This window comes from Acanthisitta chloris, unplaced genomic scaffold, assembly GCF_000695815.1.
Source record: "Acanthisitta chloris isolate BGI_N310 unplaced genomic scaffold, ASM69581v1 scaffold33678, whole genome shotgun sequence".
Classification (NCBI taxonomy): domain Eukaryota; kingdom Metazoa; phylum Chordata; class Aves; order Passeriformes; family Acanthisittidae; genus Acanthisitta; species Acanthisitta chloris.
In genome coordinates this window covers 39,100-53,309 of record NW_008687052.1, presented here as the reverse complement: position 1 = coordinate 53,309, position 14,210 = coordinate 39,100, and the positions used below count along the sequence as shown (strand labels likewise).

General features: G+C 43.6%; 1 protein-coding gene across 1 annotated transcript in view; it reads left to right on the top strand.

Moving 5' to 3' along the window:
- Positions 1-9,358: 9,358 nt before the first annotated feature.
- LOC103807708 overlaps positions 9,359-14,210 on the top strand; it is a 13,369-nt gene continuing 8,517 nt past the window's right edge. Inside the window, exon 1 of the mRNA XM_009080452.1 lies at positions 9,359-10,317. Coding sequence (XP_009078700.1) covers positions 9,359-10,317 — 959 coding nt within the window. The remainder of the gene's footprint in view (positions 10,318-14,210) is intronic.

The following is a 14,210-nucleotide window of genomic DNA, read 5'->3' as shown; positions in this document are numbered from 1 at the left end:
AAGGAAAATAATATTGCAATGTGAGGCTGCAGTGAAAGATGGAGAAGAGTTCAGAATAAGACCTGGCACTTAGTTTCCAGTAAAAGTACCTGGATGTAAATGAAACTAAAGAAAAAAGTATCCTATGCCTTGGCCTAGGTCTCTTGTAGAGCATTTCAATCTGTATTTCACACTCCTACCAACATTTTATCCACTTCACAAGTGTGTCTGTACCTTGGCATGCAACAGCTACTGAGTAATCAGTGAATGGGAGGGTTGCTCCTGTGGTGATAACTTCAGCCTGGGAAACTGATGGGTAGCAAGTGCACCCATAAACTGCCAAGCTCAGACAAGCATTTCTAGCCCTAAAGATCTAAATCAAAGAAAGAACTGCATAAGGAGAGAGAACTCTGCTTAGCCAGACTTACATAGCTGTAACTTGTAAAACATCCAACTCCATCTTAATTAAAGAACCGAAAGGGGAGAACCAACACTTCTGCCTGTTTATGATATGGAGAAAAGAATGAGAATGGGTTTATCATCTTTTCAGTGTTCTGAGACTTCACCTCCAAGCCTTTAGGTAGCCGAGTTAGCAATAAACCTCCACAGTCCCACCTTCACTGAGAGGGGAACATACTCTTTCAAAGGGCTGATAAGACCACCAAGACCACCTCTAGCTATAGCTCTGAATTTCCCTCTGCAGGGAACAACTCTGGCTTCTGCCTGCAGAGGGAGGCAAGCCAAACTAGCCAGGAAAGCCCTGCACCCAGAGCTGGGTGATCTTCATCTGACATAGGAATCTTGCATCAGGTATTCAAAAGAGTCTGCAGCTTCTAAATTCTGCCCACCGCTCGTCACTGCAGTGTAGGTTGGCATCTCTGGCCTAATAAGGATGAACTGGTTTTCCTTCTCACCTGAACCTCCCAAAGGCAGCTGAACATTCGTTTGCCTTTCCTCCGGGTGCTCCAAAGGCAAGTACAAAATGTCAATATATGCCCAGACTGGATATAGTGCTGATCATGCTATGGAAAGCTGGGCTGTTCCATGGGTGATTGTTCAGAAAACAGCCCCTGCTTGTGTATCTGGGAACAAGCATTTTTTTGTTGTTTGGGCACAAGCATCTCTGGGGTTAAATGAGGAGGGCTGTTGTTCTCCACAGAGGCTGGAGTGCGTTGCTGTGCCTGGTGGTTGTCGGACTGCCCGTGTTTGGTTTTTTTTTTTGTGATTTTCCTTCTCCCCACCTCCTGTTCTCAGAGAGGATCAAGGAGGAGGGATGGTGACCTCATGGTGCAGTTATGCAATCTGCTCGAGCCAGGTATCAAAACACGCTGCAGCTGTGGAGCTGGGACCTCGCTGCGGCTGGGGGCCCTGGCCTCCTGTCTCTAATGAGATCACTGACCTTCTCCTGCCACTTCTTCTGCAGCTGCTTTGATTCCCAGGGATTTGTTGTGGCCATGCCTGCCTAACGGTTTGGCAAGCTGCCGCAGGGAATGCTGCATCCACAGGCAGGCGCTAGGGGCTGGCCCGGGAGACCCAGAGCAGGTGAGGATATCCTGAGCCCTGCCAGCCTCTTTCCATCCCAGCAGAGCTTACTCGCCTTCGTCCAAGGGTGCGCAAACATTACTGCCCTCCCTGGTTATTCGAGGCGAGGAGAAGGTTGCCTGCTGTCCAGTGAAATAGGCAGTGCCTTCCCAGCAATCTCTCTGTGATGCTGAAGCTCAGAGCTCAGGGCTCAGCTGCAGCAGTCACATATGGGAAGAAGAGAGAACAGCATGTCTGCAGTCTGAGGCATATTTGTGCCTCCAAGACCTCAAGTTTCATTCAGACTTTTCATTCTTTGCTCTAATTGCTGAACTGCATTCCCACTTCCCTCCTCTACCCTTCTAACAGTATTTTATTTTCCTTGCCTCCTACAGTACCAGACATTCACAGTCACCTTCCCTTCCTACCTGCATATTTGTTCCCTCCAAATGTCCTGCAAATCCTTAAAAACAATAGAAAACTTGGAGATAAGTGTGAAACCAGGGCCCTGTGAAGCTGTCTGATGTGTGCCAAGAAGGAACATAAGACAAGTCAGTTTCCTGCAAATGGGATTTGCAGAGTGGAAATGTCACATCCATAATCATTTTCATGTGGTGGAATTGCTGCTGCCCACCACTGAAATAACAGAGCAGCTGTTAAAAAAATGTGGGTTTGGTTTTGCTTAAATCCAGCAGGTTGCACTCACTTGAAAAAGTATTAGATCCTTGTTTAAAAACATGAGTGCAACTGCTTTGGTACCATAAAAGCACATGTATGCTCTGCCCAGCTTCAGAGTCCCAGGGCTGGGCCCTGTCCAGGGCTCGTTTATGAGAACTGGTTCAGGGAGCAAGGAGAGTACATAAGTGTGTGTACAGGTGGGTTTGTGTCAGGATGGGGATATAGGGAGGGCAAGGAAGACCCCTCAGCAAGCAGGATACTTCTAAGTGGAGAGAACTCTTACGGAGATCAATTAAAAAAACCCCCTCCACAATCAAAGACTGAAAAAAAGGAGACAGGGAAAATTCCTAATAACTAAGGAAAGTGTCAGCAATTTTTGTTATACTGTCAATCCCATGTCTGATCTACTTCTGCTAAGTCTACTACTTTGAGGCATCCAGAGATACTTATAGAGTTGCCCTAATACAGGATGAGAGAGTCTTCTTTAGCTGTTGCCTCATGCATTAAACAGCAAAGGCAATTTGGCAGAGAAGGAAGATGGTAATTCCAAGGCATTTCCAGGAATTCTTGTAGTGCCAGGTGGACAAAAAAATGCTTAGATGTGCTGCAGCTGTATGTATTTCATGCTAATGGAAGAAAACAAACCTTGCTTGCAAAGATGAGCTAAAAATGCAAAATTAAGTAGAGCATTAATTTTCTGAAGTCTCCAATTAACTTTGTCCTCTGCTTGGAAAAGGTCCTATCAGCCTTGATCTCTAGATCAGTCAGCTAGTGGAGTAAATGTGGCCACTTCTTAAACCAACAGACTGGAGTTTTATATCTTACTCTTGGGATAGTCTTTCCTCAGATCCTGTATTTGATGAGCATCCAAAAAGCTCAGACTTCCCTGACTTGGAAATACTATGAGAGGAGAACTTGGGACTTTGCTAGGAACCACAAGAATTGTATTCCTGGTAGCTTTACAGCTAGTTCCAGCCATGTCAGCAAGTAAAGACTTGTCTATATTTTGGTTTTCCCCTGTGAGATGGGATTAAAGAATGAAAACTTTTCCCTTTTCCTTCTCATTTTCTTTTTAAAACCCTAAAATTAACTTTTTTTTTTTCTGCTGTGACTGAATGTTTGGGCCACTTCATATTTCATCCCAGGTGACTGGCTCTGTTCAAATATGCTCAGGAGTCCAAGTGATCTTTAACTTGGAATGACCCTCCTAGGTTTGGAAGGGAGAAGGAGGAAGTAACCAAGATGCCATTCTTCCCCCTCTGTGTTTTGAGCAAAGATGTTGGTGTAGCCAGAGTTTTAAAGAGGTCCCTGGGGCAGAATAAATGTGAAGGAGCTGTTGAGGCAGCCTCAAAGCGTTGCCAGCTCTTTGAACGAAGTACACGTGTGTGCATGTGTGCATAGAAGATGTTTTTAATTTTGGAGGGGTGAGGGATCCCAAATAAAGCTTGCTGGATTTTCATCCCACTGCTGCTATGGTGAGCTCAGATGGCTAAATTTAATCATCCAGACTGAACAAGATTGGATTCTAAGACTGCACCCAAGTCTGTGTAGAAACTAATTGCATACCTCTGTGGCCTCTCTTGAATCAGCTGTAGGCTGACAAGGTAAGGCCACTATAGAATGGCCAAACACTGCCTGAAGTCCTGTTCTGACACCAGGCAGCTGCAGTGGATTCTGGTTTTTAAATTAAGCAAAAAAATCTACCTGTGGAGGGGCTCTTGCTCTACTCTGAGAAGCATTTATGTAGTGGGGCTATTTTACAGGAAGGGCCAAAACAAAATAATCTTACAGTCAAAATCACAGGATCATAACCAACTATTTTGACTTCAGAGTGATTTTTTTTTAAGGGTATAAGGTCTGCATAAACAGTTTCTATCCTCACCTTCATATGTTACTCTAGTATTAAATTTTTACAGTAGAGTCTTCAAGCAAAGACCAGAAAGCCCTTTAACTTGGATAAGGAGTTAATACACATCTGTTCCTGAAAAGACTAATAAATGCAGAACTTCTTAAATGTCAGTCAGTTTGAAATATAGTGGATTATTCCTCCTCTCATTTCTAAAAAGAAGTGGAAGTGACATTTTTAAATCTGCCTGAAACTTGAAATACATGTGAGAAACGCACAGAAGTTGAGATGTGCATAAAGTATTAGTGAGGGCAAAGTGGGTTATGAACTTTGCACATCCTTTCCTTGCAAGCCTACAACTGGGTATCTCTGTTAGGTGTATGGCTTGGCCCCTGAAGAGGTCTTGGAAATTTAGTGACTCAGCTATGTTTCTCCAGTTTTCCCTGCTGAGCTTTCACTCTAACTCTGGGTACACAGCATGAAAACTTGCTATTTCTTGGGTATTTTATAAAAGAAAACAAGCTACATTGGACAGGTCCCAAGCCAGAGACTCTGAGATTGTGCTCACAGAGGAATGACAAACATCAAGACAGGATGTCCTTCTTCCTTTTCTTTGAAATAAATACACTTTGAAAACAAGCAGTCTTTGAGATACAAGCAAGACAGTGTCCTCTAGGTTGTTGCAAACAGCAGCTCCTCATAACCAGCATTAACATGAATAAAGAAAATTTATCACCTTTCTGAGCTTCAGCAAAAACTAGGAACACAAATGGCTGAGGGTTTCCCTACCCAAGGCCTTGCATAACTTTACTTCTGCTTCTCTGCATCTTTACAAGCTGAACCACACAGACATGTCACCTTCTCTTACCAGCTACATGTCACAGCATCCTCCTCACATTCCCTCTGGGCTCCCAGCATCACCTCATGCCAGAAGCACTTACCTCTTGGAGGCAGGATGGAAAAGCTTGACAAACTGAGCCATGGCTGCTTCCAGTGATTCAGGGAGAGGCTGGTACCCATCACTGAAGAGGCTTGTGGGCCAGCTAGAGGTCACCACAACTTGTCATTCATGGCTTTTTGCAAGACCCCCCTGCAGGTTTTGAGCATAGCTTGGCTCTGGTGGGAGCAGCCAGGAGGGTGTCCTGGCTTTGAGGTAAGGTACAGCAAGAACTTGTCCTGTCCTGGCAAAGTGCACAACTTGCTGCTGTGTGTGCCTCTGGTCTAGCTCTAGCCTGGTGCCTTCTTTGGCAGTAACTGTGACTAAAGTGAAGGTGATAATTAAATTACTCTCACAGAGAGTAGGATTCCCTTAGAATGTGTTGTTTCCCTGACAGTGTTCCTACTGGAATAATGCAGAGGATTCAGGGCTATATTTGTAGGTGTTGTGCAAGTGAAGAGTTAGGGGTTACATTACTCAGATGATAACTACTCTTCCCTGTGCCTTATAATAAACTCCCATTGGGCCAAACCAATATTTTTCCACTTTTTTTTCTGCATGGGAATTTTGTATTTCATCAGTGCCTCCTGCTTCTCAAGAGCTCTTTGATGTGTAGGGTCCAGTTTGAAGAAATGGCACACTGGCTTTGTGCTGCACCCCTATATGATATGGCAAGGGCTTGTTCTCTCTTTGAGCTGCTGGTGTCTGCAGTGACATTTCTGAACAATGTCTTGCAGTCACTTCTGGCCACATCTGTTCCAACCCAGCACAGCTGTATATGCAAAAAAACCCTCCCAGGCTCTCCACAGCTGCATCATCCATGGGTTTCCTGCAAACATACACTTCAGAGGGCAGCAGAGCATTCTTATCACCATTGGGGCACCACTGCCAGAATTACCTCTGAGGAACTAGCTCAGGGTCCTCATTGTACTTCTTAGCCCTGTGTTTCCTGCTGTAGAGGCCTTATAACTCCTTACATATGTGTATCTAAATTAAATAGTTCAAAACTGATGCCAATATTAATTACTCATTTCTAGAGAGTCCAAACTCCAGAACAGGAGGAGGTAAGTGCATGACAATGGGGCATTTTTCAGTAATGGCACAGATTTAAGCTTCTGAGTGGGCTGTGTAGTGTGAAGAGGGAAATGCAACATCTTGGCATGTTCGGAAATAGCCAACCATTGTGTCTATGGCCAAGCAGCAAAAGCTGAGATTTGAGTTCCTTCTAAACCCACTAAATGCTGTTTTCAAGTTACCCTTCTTCAGAAGGCAGGTAGGGTATGTCTGACCACAATGGGCTGGAGGTTCAGTTCAACACAACTGTTGTAAACATTTGGGGCTCCTGGTCAGAGAGGAAGTACTGAAAAGCAGATGAACAGGACCAGTAACCTGGTTCTCCCTGCTTGTAATTGACCTAATTGGTGTGGGCATAGATCAAGTGTTGTTTTTAAGAAGACAACAACCTATTATTTCCAAAGATTCAAAATCTGCCAGATTTTTTGCATGCCTCTGTTGAAAGCCCACGAGACTGTAACTTACTGCAGAAGGGAACATCTGCATCTAATTGATGAAACTCAGTGTCATAATGGATGATTCCAATGAACTAAACCGTTTTGTCAGTCATTAGGTTGTGGATTATAAATTAATCAGAAATCCCTCCCCTCTCCTCAGGTCTGTCTTGCATTTCCTGTCCCTTGTGGGGTTTTTTTCCTGATCTCAGAGCAAGTCTTGAATCTTTTTGGTCTCCCAAGCCATAATAAATGAAGAGTTCCTCCACTGCCATATTTCTGGAATTCACACAATGCACTTCCCCCTCTGCTTGGGTTTGGGGATGCAGAGCACCTGTTGGCATTCAGCTTGATATTGTAGCCAGCTGGTGGCTATGTGGTTTGTTGGGGAATGAGAGGCACCTGAGTTTGGATCAGAGACTCCTTGAATGTACACAGAGCATGCAAGATATTTCTCTCCAAGTGATGACAGATTCAAGTGCAAATGAAGGCAGGAAAGGGAGCCTGTCCTAATAGTGGGGGCGAGGGATTTGTTGGGGGATGCACTTATTCATTCAGCACTTTGGTGATTAATCCCACAAGATCCAAGGATCTGATGGCTGCTGCTTCTGGGTGTTAACAAAGTCTTCTGGTAGTAGAGGTGGGGCTGTGAGTGCCTCCAAGTGCCTTCTCAGTGTCTGAAAAAAGGCAACTAGATCAGTTCACATATTCCTCAAAATAAAATCTCAACCCTCAATCATTGCTAATTTAAGGAGGTTTGAGCCGATCTGTACTCCTCCCACATCCAGGAGTACCACCCTGTGATAGCAGCACATATTTTAGTAGAAGAGTTAGGCGTTATTTACTGTTTCTTGCTATGCAAATATCTTATTTAAAACTGAGCTCAAAAGATTAGCATGGAACAAAGGCAAGACTGCACCAATATGCTGGGATGGAGGGAAGGAATACAAGAGAAATCACAGCAAAGACCTCTTTCCTTCTTCCGAGTGTAGGAGCCATCCTGTCCCGGAGAGAAGACAAGCATATTCACTGGAAACCAGCTAGTTTGCAATAAAATTCAAGTGACAACAAATGTATTGTCAATCCTGATATGAATTAGCAAATGGATCTAAATGTTAGTATTTGTAGCCTCTTAAATTGCCATAAGGGTTTGCTATTTGCACCTGGATTTTTACCATGAATTAGCTAATCCAGACTAAGCCCCAAAATTTTGACCTCCGAGAGAAAAAAGAATCAGTCAATAATTTCTATTAGTTTATTTTGGTATTACATGCTATGGGACTCCTAAGGCATTAGACAGAGAATAATATATGTGTGGTAGATGAACGTGGTTTCTTTTCCGCTTGAGACTTCAAGTCATAGTCCAGCCCAGGTGCTTTAAATGAGAAGCCTATAGTTTATTCCACTATAATTAACATAAGCCTTGATTTAAATGACACTTTTACAAGTCAAATATTGGATTTCAAGTTGAATACAGAGCACAGTTTCCACCCACGATGCTGTTGTGGTCTTTCTCTGTGGCCATCCTGCATTCACCCTGAAAATCCCTCAGAATGTGAGCAGCACCTGCTGGAAAACAAAGGTTGTGACTCGCAGAACAGGTCTGGCTTTTTGTTTCTATTTAGGGGCTTTTAACATTTGGCATTGCATTTTTTTCTTTCCATTTCAGTATGAGCCAAGGGGTGGGAAGCAAGAGGAAAAAAGTCTGGAGTATTTTGATCTTTGTGGCTTTATATGGACTTCATAAGCTTCGTTTGTTCTAGTGCCAGGCTTCCTTTGTGTTTAAATAGATAACAGACCAAGACAACTAATCATTTCCAATAAAAAGCCCCACACCAAACTCAAAGCATTCCCTTTCTTTTCCAATTACTGCTTGTAAACCCATGCTCCTAGACAGGGCTTGTGACCTAAGCACTTGTGATTTATTTTCTTCCCCTTTTCAAAAACAATTGCCCAAGGCATAGACAGGGCTCTGTGCTCTGCAAATTTATGAAAAAAATCTTGAAAAAAGGCTCTGAGAGTGTCTTTGGGAGAAGGTAGTTGTAAATATGATGTGTGAGAGCAGCTTCTTGTACCTTTACAGCAGCATGGTGGTTAGTGCCACCATTTACAGACTTCCTTCCGCTTTGGAGGCTGAAGGCTATTTATGGGGAATGAAGAAATAGCAAATTTCACATGGAACTGCCACTGTGTTATGTAAAATGCATGTTGATTGCTGGTTTACTAGTGAGAGCTGTTATCTGCTGTCACTTGTTTGAGAGGCTTTGCATTTGAAGAAGAGACAATTTACACAATGAAAACCACCTAGATTTTACTGCTTATTGAAGTAAATAAGGCTGAATGTCCTTGAAACAGAAGATTAGTTGGATGGATGAATCATGGGTAATCATCAAAGCAAAGGTTCTTTTTGCATTAGAATGTTTTTGTAATGAAAATAACACAGAGTTCGATATGCTGTGGTGACACATTTTCTCTTTAGCTTCTTAAGATTTTTATCACACAACCAACTGTTTAGGGCAACACATTTGTGAGATCAAAAAGCTGTATGTTAGCCAACAGCAGAAATGATCAGTAGTAGAAAGTGAGAATTATGTGAATTACTTATCTGGGTTATATTTCTGTGGAGGTTGACCATTCAACAGACACAAAGAGCGGCTTTCCAGATTAGACGTATGAGATTGATGCTCCACAAAAGTAGAAGTTAGACTTGCACCAGCTCAACGAATTTCTGTGTCTTGAGGCTATCTTACACCAGCCTCTGAAGGGAAAGAAAAGACCTGCCTTCAGCATGTCTAGCAAACTGCATCCTGTGCATAATCTCCAGCAAGATCTAAGTTTATTTGTTTTATTTCCCAGGTGTATTATTCCTGTGGTGCTGTGGTGGAATCGATGGAGAGAGGCCTGATTTTATCACCAGGTTTTCCAAACAACTATTACCCAGGGACACACTGTGTTTGGCAGTTTTTCATTCCCATGAGAACCCACCTCATTTTGGAAATTTTTGACTTTGACATTTTTGAGAGCTCTAGTGAAACTCCAACTCCCTGGGATGACTTTTCAGCCCCTGCTACAACAGGAAATAATGACATACCTTCTCTTGAGGAAAACCTAGACTTTGCTCTCCATACTACAAAACCCTCTCTCCGGACCTGGATGTCAAAGGTGGCTCAGAATCTGAGCAGCACTAGAGATCAGTCAAAGGACCTTGCTGGTCGCCTGGATGAACTTCCAGGAACCACCTCAAAAAAAGACGAAGCCAAACAAGCATCTGAAGAAAACCAGTCAAAGCAGATGAAGGAACCCAAAGCGATTACCAAGGCTCAACCAGAGCAACTGCCATTCCCTGTGACTGGTAGTGCTACAATGCAGAGGCAAAATACCAGTGGCCTGGAAACAGAAGATTTGGAAGGGAAAATCTTGCTTGCCCACCTAGCTGCTAGTGAGAGAGATGAAGTTACAGTAGAGAGCTGGACTCTTCCCTCAACACCATTGCCCATGGAAATATCCTCCAGCCCTCAGTCAGCAGTGGATGTCTGTCCCCATGATGTACTATATGTTTCTGATCTCATCACATTTTCCTCTCGCTTCTGTGGGCCAAATTCACCTTTAAACAAGACCATGGTCTTTGGTTCCTCTCTGGAAATGGTTGAGGTTATCATGGAACTGATCACCACCACAGATCGGGGACGAGGCTTTGCAATGCTCTTCGAGTACAAGAATATCACAGAACCCAACACTGTAGATGCTGTGAGGCAGGAGAGGAAGGAAAGCCTGATGATGCTGGCAATTACAACAGGGATCATTGTTTTTGCACTTGCTTTGCTCTCTGCCCTTTGCATAGCTTGCAGGTAAGGTGATGCATATTGGAGCCTTTGAAGCATGTAATATCATCCTTAGGGAAAAGACTAGAAAACCATCATGTTTCGTTTGCTCTGGTAATGCTTGTTGTCCTTCAAACATAGCAAAGTGTGTGGGTACAGAGGAGGTCAGTACCAGCCACTGCTCCTGCCCTAGGCTCCTCAGTTTTCTTTCCTACTTCTACAGCTCCTGTAGCTCAAATTAATTTTATTTTTCCTGCAGAAGTACCTGAAGGGTCAGGACTTTCCTGGACTTTATTATGTTTCAATGGCAGTGGTGCCTTTGAACCTCAGTTTTGCGACACTAGCTGGCCAATGGACAAAAGCAGAACAGAAAGATCATCCTTCCCCAAGTCTCCTGACCAGGCTGAGCTGACAGCCACTGCATCTTTTCACAGAGATCCCACAGTTTGACTCTAACCATCACTAACATTCTGCAGAAAAATAAATATTAACTGAAATATTACCACCTAGAATTAAGACTACAAAATATTTCCTGGTCTGTAGCATGTTTTATCCAAGACACTGTGCAGACTTTTTAACTCTAATGCATGAAGTGTGTTAAGAACTGCACATGCCTTTGATGCTGGGGAACAGTTGAGAGCCATGCTGCAGTGCTGCCTTTGCTTCCAAATGTAACCCAAAACAATAGTCAAGAGAGCTGATGGTCAGGCTGGGTTGGTTGCTGATTTCCTGAGCCTGATGCTAACTAGTTAAATGGCTAAAACAGACAGTTACAAAAGCATAACTCTCCACTCAGGAGCTTTTATTTCATGTATTTCTTTTCTCTATATCTATCCAAGGAACCCTTCTCCGCCCCCCAGCATATGTTGGCATTTTTCTTTCTAACTCCCTAGTGAAAACATTTTTGTAGAAACAGTGTTTTAAATTTGTTTCTCCCTTCCAACAAATTCAAATCAGAGGACAGGCTCCCCAGGTTTTTGTCAAAATAAACAGTAGTTTTCAAATGTTTTGACTTCAATGAAAACATTAGGTAAACCGAAACAAACACTGTCCCTTGCAGGGCTCCACTGTGGTGACTGGGTATTGCCAATAGCACTCATTTCCCAGAGCCAGTGTGCAACTAGTCTGACTTTTCCTGAATCCCTTGCCTCATCTACTGTGCATTCTGCAACCCAAAAGGTCTCAGGATTGCCCAGGCACTCCTAGTCACTGAGGCTGGTTTGAGAGAGGAACTCTGTTTTCCTTCTCCTTCTAAAGGCTGCATTTCTAGCTCTGGCTGAATAAACACCAAATATAGGCCATCACACTGGGTATCAGCACAGGCACAGTGGTAAAGCTTAAATATAATCTCTCTTGTTGTATATATAGAAATTCCTGCTTTCAGGGTCTGAGCTTTACATAGTTGTAAGAGTTAAACTTGCATGTGTTACATCTAACTGACCTTTTTCCTTTTTCAAGAGCTTGCAGAGCACTAATTTAGACCACAATTTTTTTGCTAGCTCTAAAGGAAAACGTCTGGTGGAAAATGTCTTCCAGATACCAAATCCTTTATTTTTATACCCTTGCCAATCTTCAGAAGAGACAGAAACAGGCTCCCTTTGCTATGGCAGCAGTCTGGGCTGATACACATGTTGAGTAGGCTGTTCTTGCTCCAATACCCCTATTTAATTTCACTGTAAGGATACATGAAGCAGAGTATTATTCAAACCAAAAAGTGCACTGGCAATCTGAGGTTCCACTGGCTGAGGTTTACTCTGTGTAGCCTGTTTAGAAAGTCAAGCCATGCTGCTCACATTCAGTTTGGCTTTTTTTGCTTGTCACATGTTTACAAAATAATGTTCTGCTCTTGCTGACCAACAGAGAAAAAAGTGCACACGATTTCACCCCCACACACAAATGTTTGTGTGTTCTGGTCACTGGGAATACATCCTACCGGGAGTCCTATGGCACAGGATCAGGATTAGACTCACTTCTTTTAAGGCTGGCACTTATGCTTTTTCATTGCCCTACAACATTTTTTTTTTTAAAAAAAGAAGATATCTGTATCTCAGACAGCTATTCACTGGATATAAATAGAGACTATCCCTACTTCTTCAGCCTCTCGAAAAGCCATTAACTATCCCTGCACGATATTTCAGGGAGGCCTTGATTACACCACTTTATATTTTGTCAGACTTAAAGCATTTAGGTGAGATCTGACACAGGTGAAAGTGATGCCATGACCTGTGCTGAGTTACCTCACTTGTACTGCACTGGAAGAGTCTTTTTTCCTCTTTTACCATGCTAACTGCTCTGAGGGTATTGGTCTCTGGCCCCAGACACACTGGCACTGGTTGGAGCTTGCCTATACTTCCCAGCTGTGGTTTTTTAAAGCAGCTCAGAATAAGACTGCAGAGGCCATTAAGCACATCTAAACTTCTTTTAGATTGAGCCCATCGAGCTCTATTTTATGCTTCTTGCCCTAAAAAGTGCCTTGAAATCAGGTGTCAAATGTGTATTAGCCACAGCCTGTCCTCACTGCAGCAAACATCAGGGTGGCAAGGGATGGGCTGAGGGGAGAAATGACGATGTTTTAGCAGTGCAGCACACTCAGAGCTGGGACCAGCTCCCCGAGGCACAGTGACACTCACCCTGGCTGGACTGTGCCACTGCAGAGGATGTTAATAGTAACCTTGGAGCTCTTGGCCTTGTAAACTTGCCTTCCACTTTCTTTTCTCTTCATACTTTATTTGTTCCTCTGGTACCAGGTTTGGCTGTTGATTTTTTTTTTCCATTTCTATCTGCTGCTCTTGCTCAGCTAAAAGTAGCAAGCTCTGCCTTGCCAGGAGTAGAAATGGCCTGGGATGGGCTTGGCACCCACTGCCACTCCGATGCACCAAGTCGTCAGCAGTATCTGCTTGGGCTCATTGCATTCAGCCAGGGCAATGCTCTCTGGGGAAACTCCAAGTCTCTGCCACACTGCAGCTTTTGTTTGCTACTTGGGGAGGGGATGAAAGCTTCAGTTGTTAGTTGGCCAATAATTCTAATTACTTTTGGCCATGAGGCCTGGCTCGAGTAATGGGGTATTTTTTATTTTCTTTCCCAAGCCCCAAGAACAACAGACGTGTCCACCTTATTTAATTTTAATCCTATCCCATGCAGTAAAACCTTTGCTCTGTGGTTGCAACCCATGGATTGCAACTGCATTTTACATCTACTCAGCCTCCCAACGACCTGTTTGCAATTGTAACCCCTATGTGTACAGCGATTCCATCAAGTCATCGCGTGCTGCCGTCTCTCCCCATGCAAGTGGTGCTGCCAGTGGCTGCCCATCCATCACCTGGGGGTGAGAGTTTGCCTTTCTCATGCAATGCCCTCCTAAAGAATCCCTCTGAGCTAAAACCAGACCTTTCCTCTGCCATCCTCATGTTAGGCACAACCCAGACACTCCTTCCTGCCTGTCGTAGCTGTGTCCTCCATTTCTCTCCTCTACACGTCAGACTGACTTAGTTGGAGAGCTAGGACAGCTAGACCTGGCTGGAGCTGACTGCTGTGGAGCACAGGGCAATTTTCACACTTCTTCCAACAGACTTAGTTTTTTTGTTTACTTAAGAAGTTTGAAACAGCTTTTTTTTTAAAAAAATTGCAATTTCTTTAAAATGATTGAAACTCATGTATTTGCACATTGGCTGTTTTATGTCCATGGGCCGTGCACTGATTTAAATCTCTGGTCTTCTTGGGGGAGAGGTCCTGCAGTAGTAGGCCATGGGAGATGCAGTCCAACAGGAGAATGAGCTAAAGAAAGATTAACATCCCCAGCCTTGCAAACTAGAGCTGGGAGGAGAGGAAGACAGTGAAAAAAATGGATGCAGTGTGGACAAAGCAGGGAATCAGAGAGTCCTCCCACCATCTACCTGAATGCCCTGATCACCACCCTAATT